The sequence below is a fragment of the Ramularia collo-cygni genome (assembly GCF_900074925.1).
Source record: "Ramularia collo-cygni strain URUG2 genome assembly, contig: RCC_scaffold23, whole genome shotgun sequence".
NCBI classification, from domain to species: domain Eukaryota; kingdom Fungi; phylum Ascomycota; class Dothideomycetes; order Mycosphaerellales; family Mycosphaerellaceae; genus Ramularia; species Ramularia collo-cygni.
In genome coordinates this window covers 68,251-80,933 of record NW_019716277.1, presented here as the reverse complement: position 1 = coordinate 80,933, position 12,683 = coordinate 68,251, and the positions used below count along the sequence as shown (strand labels likewise).

Here is a 12,683-nt window from a genome sequence, read left to right as displayed (position 1 = left end):
TGCGTCGGAGCCAAGTATCACGTGCCACAGCCCGATGTCTTCCGCAGTGAAGGTAGCAGGAGCGAAGGTGATGCGAGCGCGTTGCTGATGGAAGGTTTGCTGTGTGGTGGGAGGATGGTCGTACCTATTCGGAAGCTCTCTTGCTCTTGCTCGTCCGTGACACTCGAAAAAACGCCGTGATGATTCACCCCGAACGCGCCATGCAGCAGTTTCGAGAGAATGTCGGGCGAAAACGCGGCGCAGAGAAGCAGAAAGCGCGAGACGTGTGGATGATGGATGTGGAAGCGTGTTTCGCAGGCCAAATCGCGTGGGCCTCAAAAGATGGACGGGAAGTCAAAGCTTGCTCGGGATGGACGGACAGGGGTTGAGCCCGGACCAATCACGAGAAGGCGCTGGACACTTCACTTGCCGTCTTGTAAGACACCTTTCCGCAAATTTGATTGCCTCGATTGAACTTGTTTGAAGCAGAGAGAAATTCTGATCTACGATGGATAGAAGGGTGACATTAAATGGCAGTGGATTGAGTCTCTTATACGACAGTTAAGCCTACTTCAKCTCTCAGGCAGCAGCAGCGACGGCCTGGAAGCTCAGCTACCTACAGTAGACCACGTGCCAATGCTGAACAAGACATTGACGTTTCATCAGTCCTCCTGATCAGACCCAACACAGTCGATCGCACCGTCTTTTAAACAAGCACACATTTCGAAAACATGGTCGTTGGAACCACATACCCTCTCACCATCTCCCCTCCCTCAGCCTTCCACAAATCCCCCGCCGAGCCTTTGAAAATACGGCTCGCAACCCAGTGCGTTGGCCTCCAAATATGCAGCGATCGTCCCTCGTCCAATCGATACTGCAAAGATGGCGTAAAGATACACTTCATACTCGCATCCTCAGATTCCAACACACTTGTGTATTTGGACTTGGGATTCGTTGTACCAGGTACCAGTTGCTCGTCTTCAGAACCCGACGGTGCTGAATGCGGGTTTCCTTCAGCTACAGGAGTGATTTCTAGTTTTCCGGATTTGTTAGTGCAGGTAAAAGTTGGTGCGAGCATCATGCCGGTGTTGATCTGTCTACCACAGAGGATCTTGCCGGTGTTCATAACAGTTTGTGCTAGCCATGCACGATTACTGCTCGCAACGTTCGCGATGTTCTCCATTGGTGATGTTTTCTCCAGAAAGTCGTGCTCGGACTGGATGATATGTTCTTTCCGATATATGAAGTCGTGGCTTTTAGGGTCAATGAGCTTCGTGATATCAGCGGGGAGGATAGGAGACTCTTGTGATGTTGACAGGGCAGTGTCATCGTCAATGGCTAGTCTCAAATTGTTCTCGTGGCTCCAAACAACTTGAGCAAGATGAAGGTAGCCTTTATGGATCAATAGCTTTATCAGCGACCAGACAACCCGGAAGCACATCTTTTGAATGCCGAAGTCATCCTGCGTAGTAGCCATATTGACTCGTGCCCACTCTTCCTGAAATCCTAACTGGACTGGTGAGACGTCGATAAACAAATCGCACAAGAAGATCCATCCAAATGTTGATAAGCCCTCCTCAGTGAGCTGAGAACTTGCCAATCTTCTTGGATTGCTATCTTCTGGGACCCACTCGAGATTCGTCAACGTGCCGTTCATCGGAGGACCCCACGAGTACCCTAGACGCCGTAAACCCAGTGCGCCTGCGCCGCCTTTGATCATTTGATTCTGCACAGGTAGGCAGTCCATTAATGAAAGATCGCCGTTGAGGAAAGCGAGCGCAAAGGCGCTTATGCTGAAACTGTACCCTTCATTCTCCAATTTCTCGGTATCAAGACGAGTGCTAAAGTTGCAGAGATTGCCCAGTATAGCAATTCGATCTGCGATTCGACTGTTTTCTCGTACTGCCAAAGCATGCAAACCTTCAGCGGCACTGCACCTCAACCGATTCCGGCTTCCTATAACCATGGGGCTGGAGCTGGAGTTGTCTGGCATTGTCTTCACAACTTTGCGTTTCAATTGCTCTAGCCACTGGCTGTCTCTCTCAACGTCTTCCGGCCGCTCAGCTCTGGGCTGAGCATGGTCTATGAGCATCCTCAAAATCTTGGCGAGACCCTGGAAAGGTACGATAGCTTCATTTTCGATGGGTCCCTGATGTTCATGCTTGTCAAGTGTGCTATCACATTTGAACATGAGCAACATCCGCGGTCCAGCAGCCCATGACTCTTGCATACACCAGGCTCTTGTAAACCACCTTTCACTATCGATCCATTTAAGAAAGTGCCAGATATCATCATTCGTAATCGCGTTTGCCTTCCATGCTTGGAGCAAGCGCTCAGAATTCAGAAAGTCCAATTGCTTCTGCTCCTGTGCTACAATAGACATCAGTCCCAACGACACCTGCGCATTCTCGTAGACAAGATCCATGGATTGTATGCCGGACTCCTTGTCCTCGCGATCGTTCTGATCAATGCACTCTTGGTCTACCCAAATGGCACTCAGCTGCATGTGGTTGGCAAATTTCAGAGCTCGTTCGATAACCTCATCTGGAGCGTCGCTCTTCTTCTTCCCGAGCTTGGAAGAGAGAGAATAGAAGCCGGCGGGGGGCTTGATGGTTTCGGACGGTTGCGGCCAACAGTACGATACCGCTACGAAATGAGGACAGCTTGGGGCATCATCTCTGTGGGTCACCCATAGCTTATTCGCTTTAGGCTCGACTGGCCGGCGAGACCACTCGTTGCAAGCGCAACTCTGAAAAGTGCCTGGGCGGATCGTTGTAGCAGCATGAGCTTTGCCTGGATTGTCACTGAATGTTGTGTTGTTGCCAGTAAAGCGTGTCTTCTCTTCCCGAACCGGTTGGATCTCTCGCCATACGTCGGGGTGGGATGTGATGAATCTAAGTTTCTCAGACCATTTGTGCAAATCCGACGATTGTCTTGAAAGTTTCGAGAGATTCTCTAGCTGCTTCCGAAAGCTCGCCGAGTCAGGCTGAATGACGCCGTACGACTTGTCGATATCCAAGTTCATATTTGTAGTCTGCAAGACAGCCTTTCCAAGCTTCAAAGGATGACCTCTCGCCGCGTTTGGAGAGTGTTGAGTGCCACACAAAAATGGCACTGCCTCAGGAGAGTTGAGATGGAACTCTTCGAATGAAATGGCTGTGCACTCTGTATCGCTCAGGCAGAATGATGGTGTATTTGGTTCTGTCAAACAGGATAGTCACMTTCCATCTCACCTATCTTTGCTCCCGATCTTGTTTAGAAGTGGGGTCCTGCGGCTGAGGCTGAGCTCACCATACAAACCTGCGAAGGATCGAGCACTAGGGTGAATGCAGCCTTCGCTAGAACACCTGCAGGCCTCCGAACGGCATCGGCCACGCATCATGAAAAGGCATCACTTCGAAGCGTTGGCGAGACTCCCGTCGAGGAACCAGTTTCTTGGCATCTGCAAGGCTCAAAGTCCTGTTACTTGCTGCAGGTAGCCGTTTCGATCGAGGCGTGCTATCGACAGGCTGTTTGTGCTGTAATGTAAAACTGGGCATGACCTGTTCGATACAGCGTTATACCCCACATGCTCGGAGTACGCCAACGCCATTTGTGGCGTCTCATTTCATCTGCTATCCTTCAAAGTGAATGAGTGTAGATGGAAAGGCGATGTAGAAACAAAATCATCTGTCGCGTGCTGCTTTGTCATACGGCTAATTCCGTACACGCTAGTGGATCGCCGTCGCCGCCGATGTGTTTCCATCATCGTCGGCGTGAATGACCACATTGTTCCACATCATCTCTACTTATTCGATCCCGCGCCACTCGACTTCCTCCCCGACTGAGCGTCCAATCTGTCCGCGCGGCGCAGACCGCTATCATTTCGACAATCGCCAACATGGCGCTCCACAACCCTCGGAGCCTCATCCAGGCCGCCACGATCGCATCCAAGGGATTGGGGAGAGCATCACTGGGCGGTGCAAGAGCGGAGACATGTACATCTGGTCTTTGGAGGGCATTTTCGTCGGGCCCTCCGGCTGCTCGATCGTTCGCCTCCATAACCTCTAGGACCAACACGTTCACTCTACGCACACCGACTCGCACGTCTTTCACCGGCCTAAATCAGAAGAGGAGTATCTTCGGCGCAGCGACTTGGGGATCCCAAGGCTCTTCGGTCAACCAGAACATGCTTGCGCAAATGGAGCAGACTGCGAACAACAATCCCACCAGCGCCACTGCGCAAAACGCCTTCTACCAAGCTCTCCTCCGCGCCAACATGCCTCAGATCATCGTCGAACGCTACAATACTGGACGCTACGCCACGAATGCCTCTACCGATCAAGCCTACTCTCGTGCCCTTTCGCTAGCCGGAGGCGCCACGTCTGGAAACACTGCAGGCTTGAATACTTCCGGTAACAACAATGGATACACTCGCGAGCAGATGCAAGCTGCTGGTCAGGCAATCGGTGCGAGACAGGGCGGCGGTAATCTCAGCATGCTATCTCCAAATGGTGCATCTGGTGGAAAGATGGAGCCYCTGTATGTCGTTGTGGATGAGAGCTGGGGAAGCACCATCTTCAAATGGACCAAGTTCGTCGTCGTTACCGGAGCCGTTCTCTACGTTTCATTCGTGTTGCTCACTCTACTGGTTGAAGGAGCAGGAATGCTCAAGAAAGTCGGAGGAGGGCAAGGCAAGGAAGCGCAGCCTGAACTGCAAACTGCTAGGTTCTCTGATGTGCACGGGTGCGAGGAAGCCAAAGAGGAACTTCAAGAACTTGTCGAGTTTCTCAAGAACCCCGATCAATTCAGTGCTCTTGGTGGCAAGCTTCCCAAGGGTGTGCTTCTCGCTGGACCTCCCGGTACCGGAAAGACCCTCCTCGCACGTGCAGTAGCAGGGGAGGCTGGCGTTCCCTTCTTCTACATGTCTGGTTCCGAGTTTGACGAGATCTATGTCGGTGTAGGAGCTAAGCGCGTCCGCGAGCTTTTCGCCTCTGCCCGTGCAAAGAGTCCTGCCATTATCTTCATTGACGAGCTGGATGCCATTGGTGGCAAGCGTAACGAGCGCGATGCATCCTACGTCAAACAGACTCTCAACCAACTTCTCACTGAACTCGATGGTTTCGAGCAAGACACGGGTGTCATCATCATCGGCGCAACCAACTTCCCATCATCGCTTGACAAGGCTCTCACTCGACCTGGACGCTTCGATCGCAATGTTGCCRTTTCGCTACCTGATGTTCGCGGAAGAATAGCGATCCTCAAACATCACATGAAGAACATCAAGACTGACGCGTCAGTTGATGCAGCAGAAATCGCCCGTGGTTCGCCAGGCTTTTCAGGTGCTGATCTCGAAAATGTTGTCAACCAGGCCGCAGTTCGCGCTTCGAAGAACAAGCAGGCCAAAGTTACGATTAAGGATCTCGTTTGGGCAAAGGACAAAATTATGATGGGAGCCGAGCGTAGGAGCGCCATCATCCAGCAAAAAGACAAGGTGATGACAGCTTACCATGAAGGTGGTCACGCATTGGTCGCGATGCTCACAGAGGGCAGCATGCCACTCTACAAGGCTACCATCATGCCACGAGGACAAGCATTGGGAATCACACACATGTTGCCTGAAATGGACAAGGTCAGCGAGACGAAGAAAGAGCTGAAGGCAAGGATCGACGTGGCGATGGGTGGTAAAGTAGCAGAGGAGCTCATCTACGGCGAAGACAATGTCACCACGGGAGCAAGCTCCGACATCCAGAACGCTACCGCCGTCGCGTACATGATGGTCACTCAGGCTGGTATGAGCGATAAGCTGGGTAACATTGATCTCAGTTCCGACTATGCCCGACTCTCGCCGCAAACGAAGCAAGCGATTGAGGGCGAAGTGAGGAGGTTAGTGGAAGAAGGACGGGCACGTGCCACCAAACTTCTCACCGACAACCGCGAGGCACTTGCGAGACTGGCAAATGCGCTAGTTGAGTATGAGACACTTGATCGTTCAGAGATGGAGAAAGTGGTGAAGGGTGAGAAACTTCCCCCGCAGAAGATGAAGGTTGATCCAGACACCCCTGTCAAGTTGCCTGAGCCCGGGAACACGCTTCCTGCTCCTCCGAGACCAGGAATGCCAGTGGGCGAGGATGAAGTTGGTGGAATCCCGCCCACTCCCGTGGAAGGTACTTCAGGCAGCCCGTATCCAGCCAGGAATTCTTGAAACAGAGGATGATGAGCGAAATTAGAGAAACGAAATTGAAATGAAGATTTCAAAAGGAGGTTGATGAAAGTCGGTCGCTGCAGCTGCAGCTTTGCACGCACTCAGGCTGGCTTAAGGAGTCATTGACCCCATGACTGTCACGTAGCAGAGACGCCGGATCGGCGTCCTCTCAGCGATCATTGGACAGAACGAAAGAATATGGGGATTCGCGGGAAAGAGCAGTTCTAGAGCGAGCATTACCGGTTCCTTTTGTAGTTGTATTGTGTAGGGAACGCAGGAGATTGAATAGACAAATGTCTCTCAAGTACGATGGAGGTCAGCTCAATTAAGAGGTAAGGCAGCCATGAACCCTCAAAGTCAATTGAACTGCCTTTTTTCAAACAAGATATTGATTGCTAGGCGTCCTCGAGTCTCATCTAACGGTAGAGCGCCCTTTCACTACGCAGAGATATAATTTAGCCTACCTTACAGGCGCAACTAACTACTTATTTACACTCTCGCAAGGTGCAATAGAATCAACGCCATAGATCGGCGAGAATGGAACGGAAACTGCCTCTCCTACCGAAGATACAAAGACACTCTTGCTCAAGTCCCCTCGAACAGCAGGGCGACTTTTCGCAACGCAGAGAAAAAGTTCGATCTTTTCTGTCTGGCTGGCGTATGGTCGTATATTCACATGTGTGTCTATACTATATACTCTCGATATGCCAGAAATACTACAATTCTAAAAGAGTACTTTTCGTCTTCGGACTGTAGTTAAATAAGTCAATAATCTTTCCGACTTCTTGTCTGATACCTACCTAGGTATGCTAGAATATATAGTTCGCGTACTCATTGCGACATCAATCTCCGGATACCGCATGTTTGTGCGAAATGGCACTACGTTCTTCAAACCGGCAAGATGGGGATATGTATTGCGTTGAGAGCTTCTTCCTGACAAGACGGCCTCACAAAAGTGTCACTGGCTGTCTTGCTGTGTTGCTCTCAATCTTGATTCTGAATTTCCTCGCTACCCCAATAGACATCGCTAATCATCTGCGAGGGCTGCACTTGTCCCAAGTAATTATCCATCTCATGTCCGTGCTCTTCTTCGAAAGATACACCCCCGCCGACACAATTCGCTTTCCTGCTCTCCTAGTCGGCTATCAGCTTCTCCTCTGGTATGTTCTGCAGGTGGTCTCTCTCCCTTTTCCTGACTGCTTCCTTGTCCATCTCCGACAGTTCATAGTAGGCATCTTTGTGCTTTGTTGAATGCCAGCCAGCTTCTCACGTTCTAGCATGTTCAGAAGTCTGTCCCTCCGTGCTCCGTTGTACGACAGCCTCTCATTCTCCAGCCGGTTCTGATAAGTTCCATTGTGAGCTTAGTTGGCGGCGACTCTCTCATCCTACGGCATGCTGCTGCGAGCTCTGATGGCGGCGACTCTCTCCTCTGGCCTGTTCCGACATGAATCCCTGCGAGATTCGCACCATTGCGACCTTACAAAAGCGTCACCAAATGACTCGCAGCTTTCAATCCAGACTTCCGTCGCTTMCCAATCAGCATCGTCCACCATCCACAAGGGCCGCAATTTGCCCATAAACATGTCCCTACACTCCAGCGCATCTTGTCACTCCATCTTCAAATCGTTCAGCTGGCTGATAGATTTGCACCGCAAGACTGCGTTCTTCAGACCGTCAAGGTTGGGATATGCTTTCCTCTCTGAACTTGAAGAGGAGGATGCTCTTGCTCTTGCTCTGGGACGCAGTCTTCATCTTTCGTTTGGAGATTCTCTAGCCTCTCAATCCGCTTATCGATGAGATTAGTGTCGATGATAACGTCATGTAACTTATTCTCTAGAATGCGGGAGCCGTCATCCATGACACCATGTAGAACCCAGCCAAGAATAAGTCTTTTGTCGACTTTCTGATTCAAGCCAGCGACGAGCGTGCTGCTTGTGAAGTGGGAGGAGAGGGTCGTTCCCATGAAGATCCTGCAAGTCATGTCAGAGAGAATATAAGAGAGAAGACCAGAATGCTGTCTTACGTACCTTGGTGGAACGCCAATTACCGTGCACATCCTTGATACCGAATCTCCAGCAAGRGATGTGGTGAAATGCATATTGTTCTCAGGTTCGGAATCATTCCCATGACGATCTCGATGCTTGTATTTTCCAGATCAAATGGTGAGAACTGATCGGGAAGTTGAGGTAACTTCTTCGGAGGCCAACGTAGGAGGAGGAGTTTGGATTCCTTCATGTCGTCGGTGCCATTCGGGCGGTCATTCTCCTATAATCCATTGAATTTGTCCCGCATCCTCCGTCAAGAGCTCCTGCTCGAAGTGCTCGACAAGGCGTGAGGACCATGTGAGCCGCGGCACGGGATTCGCGCCCGCCATGGCGACAATGGCGATGGCTTTGAACTTTTAAGATCGATGGATCTCTCCACAACCCTGCCAATGCGAAGACATTCCGCAGCTTCATCCAGTCTCCTCGTCCAGAGAGAGCAGCGCTCGGCAACTCAAGGAAGATAGATTCCGATCCAGCCAAGAACCCAGAGAGTCCATCAATCAGATTGTCGAAGTTCCGGTAACGGTCTCCAGGCCTTATACTTAAAAGGACCATCCACAGGCTCAAAGTCCAATAATTCCCGCTCATCATTCATCATCAACCCATCATCAACCCTCAAAGACTCCACCCTCACACTCTTCCTCACGACAATCTCTCCACTTCCCTCCGAAGACCCATCCAGACTTGTACCCGAACACCTACCCCTCAGCTCCGCCAAACTGCGACTCCCCAAAGATCTCAGAGACTTGACGTTTCCAACCCTAGATATCCTTCACCATCAGCCCAGTCCTCCTCCCTCTAAACGATCAAATCGAGATAGAAAATGCAAGCAAGACACCGAAAAAACTCACCACCTCAAAATAGCCCTAGCCTGCCGTCCCTCCGCTCTCCCTTCATCCTCTTTCAAACAACCCCCTCGACCTTCCTCTCCATCCTCTTCAGCCACAGTAGTAGGAAACGGATTAAATCTCACAATCGTCGCTAGTCCCGCCGAAGGCTCCAAGTCTCTAGCAAAACATTCCACACATCGACCCACGGGTTTGGTGATTTTCATTCCATATGGTTCGCAGCGGTAGTGAGGATCGATGGCACGGAGACAGGTATCTGGGACTGTGACGACGTGGCCGCAGGTGTATGATGTCAGGTATGTTCCGTGGCACATTATTTCCGTTTCTCCATTCGCTTTTTTTCTCGTTGGGTTGGTATTGATTGATATCCTATTTTGATGGATGATGTAGATGGAGTGCCGGTGAGCACTTTTCTGATTCTTCAAAAAGACAACTCTAGAACATGCATGTGACGATGGAAGAGCAAGGTATGACGAGTATGACCAGAAAGAAAGAGGAAAGAAAGACGACGTAACATAGCAGCATGTCTTCGCGAACGTGCCAGCAAACGCATGGTGGATCCCTGCATCTTTTACCTTTTTTTACCCCAGCTCTTCGTGAAAAATAACCTTTTTTGACGGAAGTCAACGGGCCAAAGCATATTCCACAAAGACGAGGCGAGGCGGTGAAAGATTGACGCCAACCGCACAACCAACACGAATCGAAAGCCAATGGCCAATCGAAACCGAGCGATATAATAATAATACACCGCTCATCAATTGATAATCCACCCACAACCTGAGGCATTAAAAATCAAACACTCATCATCATCATCATCATCATCACCATCAAGGCATAATCTTCACCTCCGTCTGGAATCCCACCTTTTGCAATCGTTCCAGATATGGTGCTCCCAAAGTCGCGGGCGTGAGAATTCCCCCTCCGACTTCATGCGCAAAAGTCTTGTCTCTGGCAAGCGTGACAGCGGCTTCTGCGAGGCAAGTTCCCGTCAATTGATACATGGATCCCTGGTATCGGATTCTGCCTTGGGCACGCTTGGGATCGTTGGGGTCGGTGGAATCTGCGAAAGCGATCGCGCGCCATTCGCAGTGATCTTTCTCTGTTTCGGCTTTGGTGGGTCCTGTGCCCGGTGCATAGACGAACTTCTTCAACGCCCATCGCACAGGTGGGAGCATCAAAGATGCGAAGCCGAATGTCATGGCTAGGTGAGTTGCAAAAGCGTAGAGGTTGGAGGAGGTGCGGTTGTAGATGTTGATCTTGAAGTTTGGACCGTAGAAGTTGCCCTTGTCGAAGAGAGACCAGGAGCGGTTGACGATTGGGATATCGCTGGGTCCTTGAAGACTGTCCGTCAAGATGCCAAGATCTGGGTCCATGCGAATTCCAGTCGCCTTTTCGTAGAGAGGTTTGGAGGKAGCCACTGTAGGAGGTGGGATGGCACTGAGAGAGTAAGGCGACATGCTCTTCGCAAGATGACCAAGCCCGTAGGTGTCGAAGAGGGTGAGAACAGTGTCGAGGGTACCACCACTTGGGGTTGCCACCATGGAGTGGACCGTGTTGATGATTTCTGCGGTGCCGACGGATAAAGTCTGACGAATGTGATTCACAAGCATCCAGCACATGAGGTCGCTGGGTGCAGATTCCACCCCATTCTRCGGAATCATGATGGCTCCCGTCTGCTTGGCGAGCGATTCATACTTGGCAATCATATCATACACCCAGGGCACTTCTCCGGTGCAGTCCAAATAGTGAGTTCCAGTCTCCGCACATGCTTCGAACGCCGCAGAGCCATATTTGTGGTACGGTCCGACGGTTGAGATGAAAACTTTGGTCGTCTTGGCCAATTTGACAAGATCTTGCTTGTTAAGCTGTGCAATCTCAATGGCAGGCTGGTGGCGATCCGGGTTGATTTGGCGCAGCTCGTCGGCGATGGTCTTCAATTTGCTCTCCGAACGTCCAGCAATCGCCCATTTCAAGTCTGTGGGTAGATTTTGGGCAATGTGTCTGGGGAGGCATTCATTAGCGAGGGTCGTGTTTCCTGTTCCATCAAATTTCTCACTCTGCTGTGTATTTTCCGGTGTATCCCGTCGCTCCCCAAACTACAATCTCAAATTGTCGCTGTCCTTGAGACATGTTGATATCGTGAAATGTGTGTGAAATGGGGAGAAGGAAGGGGAAAGTCAAGTTTTTCGAGATATCTCCAACGATGATGATGCTGCCTCGGAGCGGAAGCCTCAAAGAGACACGCGACCGATGCGAACGTGCCTATCTATCACAGCAACGAACGTCCCACTCTGGGGTTGAAGATGGGAGGCTGTGGCGCTGTAACCGATCAATCTACACAGATCAAGAAACAAGTGCTCTTGCGATGGATTCGGTGGATTCTGATATCAGGTTTCGAATGTGTTGATGGTGAAGACCTCACACTCCGTCATCCTTGCGATTGTGTTCTCAAAGTCTCCACTTAAGAACTGAGCATGTATGCCTAAGGCTTAAGTAGCTACGTAACTTAGGCAGGACTATATAGCCGAGGAATTTTCCCTTAAGTAAATTTAATTAAAGAGTTCATCTATTTTAGAATATCTAGTAGCTAAGAGCTTAAGTCTAGCTCCTTAGCTAGACCTATAGTCTRCCTCGCCTACTTAGGGCTAGTAGGCTAGCTAGTTCGTCCCGTTGCCCTATATAAGACGATTTAGAAAGAAGCCTACTAGCTTAAGAACACGCATCTTAGATATTAATACAGCCCTTAGATTAAAGCGACGAGAACTCTTCCGCTAGACTACCTTAGGAGTTAGCTTAACGCTAGCGTTACGCTATATACTTCCGTAGCTAGGTAAAAACTCTAACTTAGACCGTATACCTAAGCTAGAGCCCTTAGAAGCGCTTTATAACCGTTATCGGAGCCGTAGTAGCTCGCTCTACCTTATCGAGTAAGGGCTATACTAAGAAAGTCGCCGATATAGCGCTTAGATACGCTATATCCTATAAGAATCCCTCTTAAGCATATACTACTATAGCTAAGCTAGCGCTAATCGCCTTAGCTTAGCCGAGTATCCTAGAAATATAATATACTATATCTTAGATAACTATAATAGGCACTTAATACATTATATACGGTAACCTATTTCCTTCCGCCCTACTTAAAGGTATCTTAGTAATTCGCCGCTATAGCGCTTAAGAAAAGCTCTATACTTAAACGAAGTAGGATGCTTTAATTTAAAAGGAAGAGTTATAACCTTTCTCTCTTAAAGTACTATACTATTCTACCTCTATAATACTATCTACCTTTAACCGACTAAGCTATTATAGTAATAGCTAACCTATCTAAGGTAAGAGACGAGGAAGGCTCTTCTCGCCCTTAAGATACCTCTTAAGCCGAGTAAGCCCCTCTACTTATCGTCGTAGGACCTTCGAAGCCTATACGACGCTCGCTTAAGCGCGAGTCGTACGACTTCTACTCCTTAGCCGATATAATCGACAACTTTTAGTTGCACTCCTATATCTAAAACCCTCCTTAGGGAGGATAACTTAAGGCTATACTAGAGGCCTTAGATATAGAAGACGCTACCTTTAGGACCTACTTAAGAGCCGTCGCCGCTAGGCTTTAAGAACTTAAAACCGAAAACAAGC

The 12,683-nt window shown here is 49.8% G+C and overlaps 4 protein-coding genes; 1 reads left to right on the top strand and 3 right to left on the bottom strand.

Annotated features, from left to right (window-relative positions):
* Positions 1–685: 685 nt before the first annotated feature.
* On the bottom strand, positions 686–3,004 carry RCC_10554 (uncharacterized protein; the record flags this gene model as incomplete). Its single annotated transcript, XM_023775781.1, has 1 exon — positions 686–3,004. The coding sequence occupies one exon, from the start codon at positions 3,002–3,004 to the stop codon at positions 686–688; it is 2,319 nt and encodes a 772-aa protein (XP_023631549.1).
* Positions 3,005–3,859: 855 nt separating this feature from the next.
* Positions 3,860–6,163, top strand: RCC_10553 (related to AAA+-type ATPase containing the peptidase M41 domain; the record flags this gene model as incomplete). The annotated part of the gene is made up of 1 exon (XM_023775780.1): positions 3,860–6,163. One exon carries the CDS (start codon positions 3,860–3,862, stop codon positions 6,161–6,163), a length of 2,304 nt encoding a protein of 767 aa, XP_023631548.1.
* A 1,666-nt stretch (positions 6,164–7,829) lies between these two features.
* Positions 7,830–8,261, bottom strand: RCC_10552 (uncharacterized protein; the record flags this gene model as incomplete). XM_023775779.1 has 2 exons in its annotated part: positions 7,830–8,133; positions 8,191–8,261. The coding sequence occupies 2 exons, from the start codon at positions 8,259–8,261 to the stop codon at positions 7,830–7,832; spliced, it is 375 nt and encodes a 124-aa protein (XP_023631547.1).
* Positions 8,262–9,883: 1,622 nt separating this feature from the next.
* On the bottom strand, positions 9,884–11,186 carry RCC_10551 (uncharacterized protein; the record flags this gene model as incomplete). XM_023775778.1 has 2 exons in its annotated part: positions 9,884–11,057; positions 11,113–11,186. The coding sequence occupies 2 exons, from the start codon at positions 11,184–11,186 to the stop codon at positions 9,884–9,886; spliced, it is 1,248 nt and encodes a 415-aa protein (XP_023631546.1).
* Between the last annotated feature and the right edge of the window lie 1,497 nt (positions 11,187–12,683).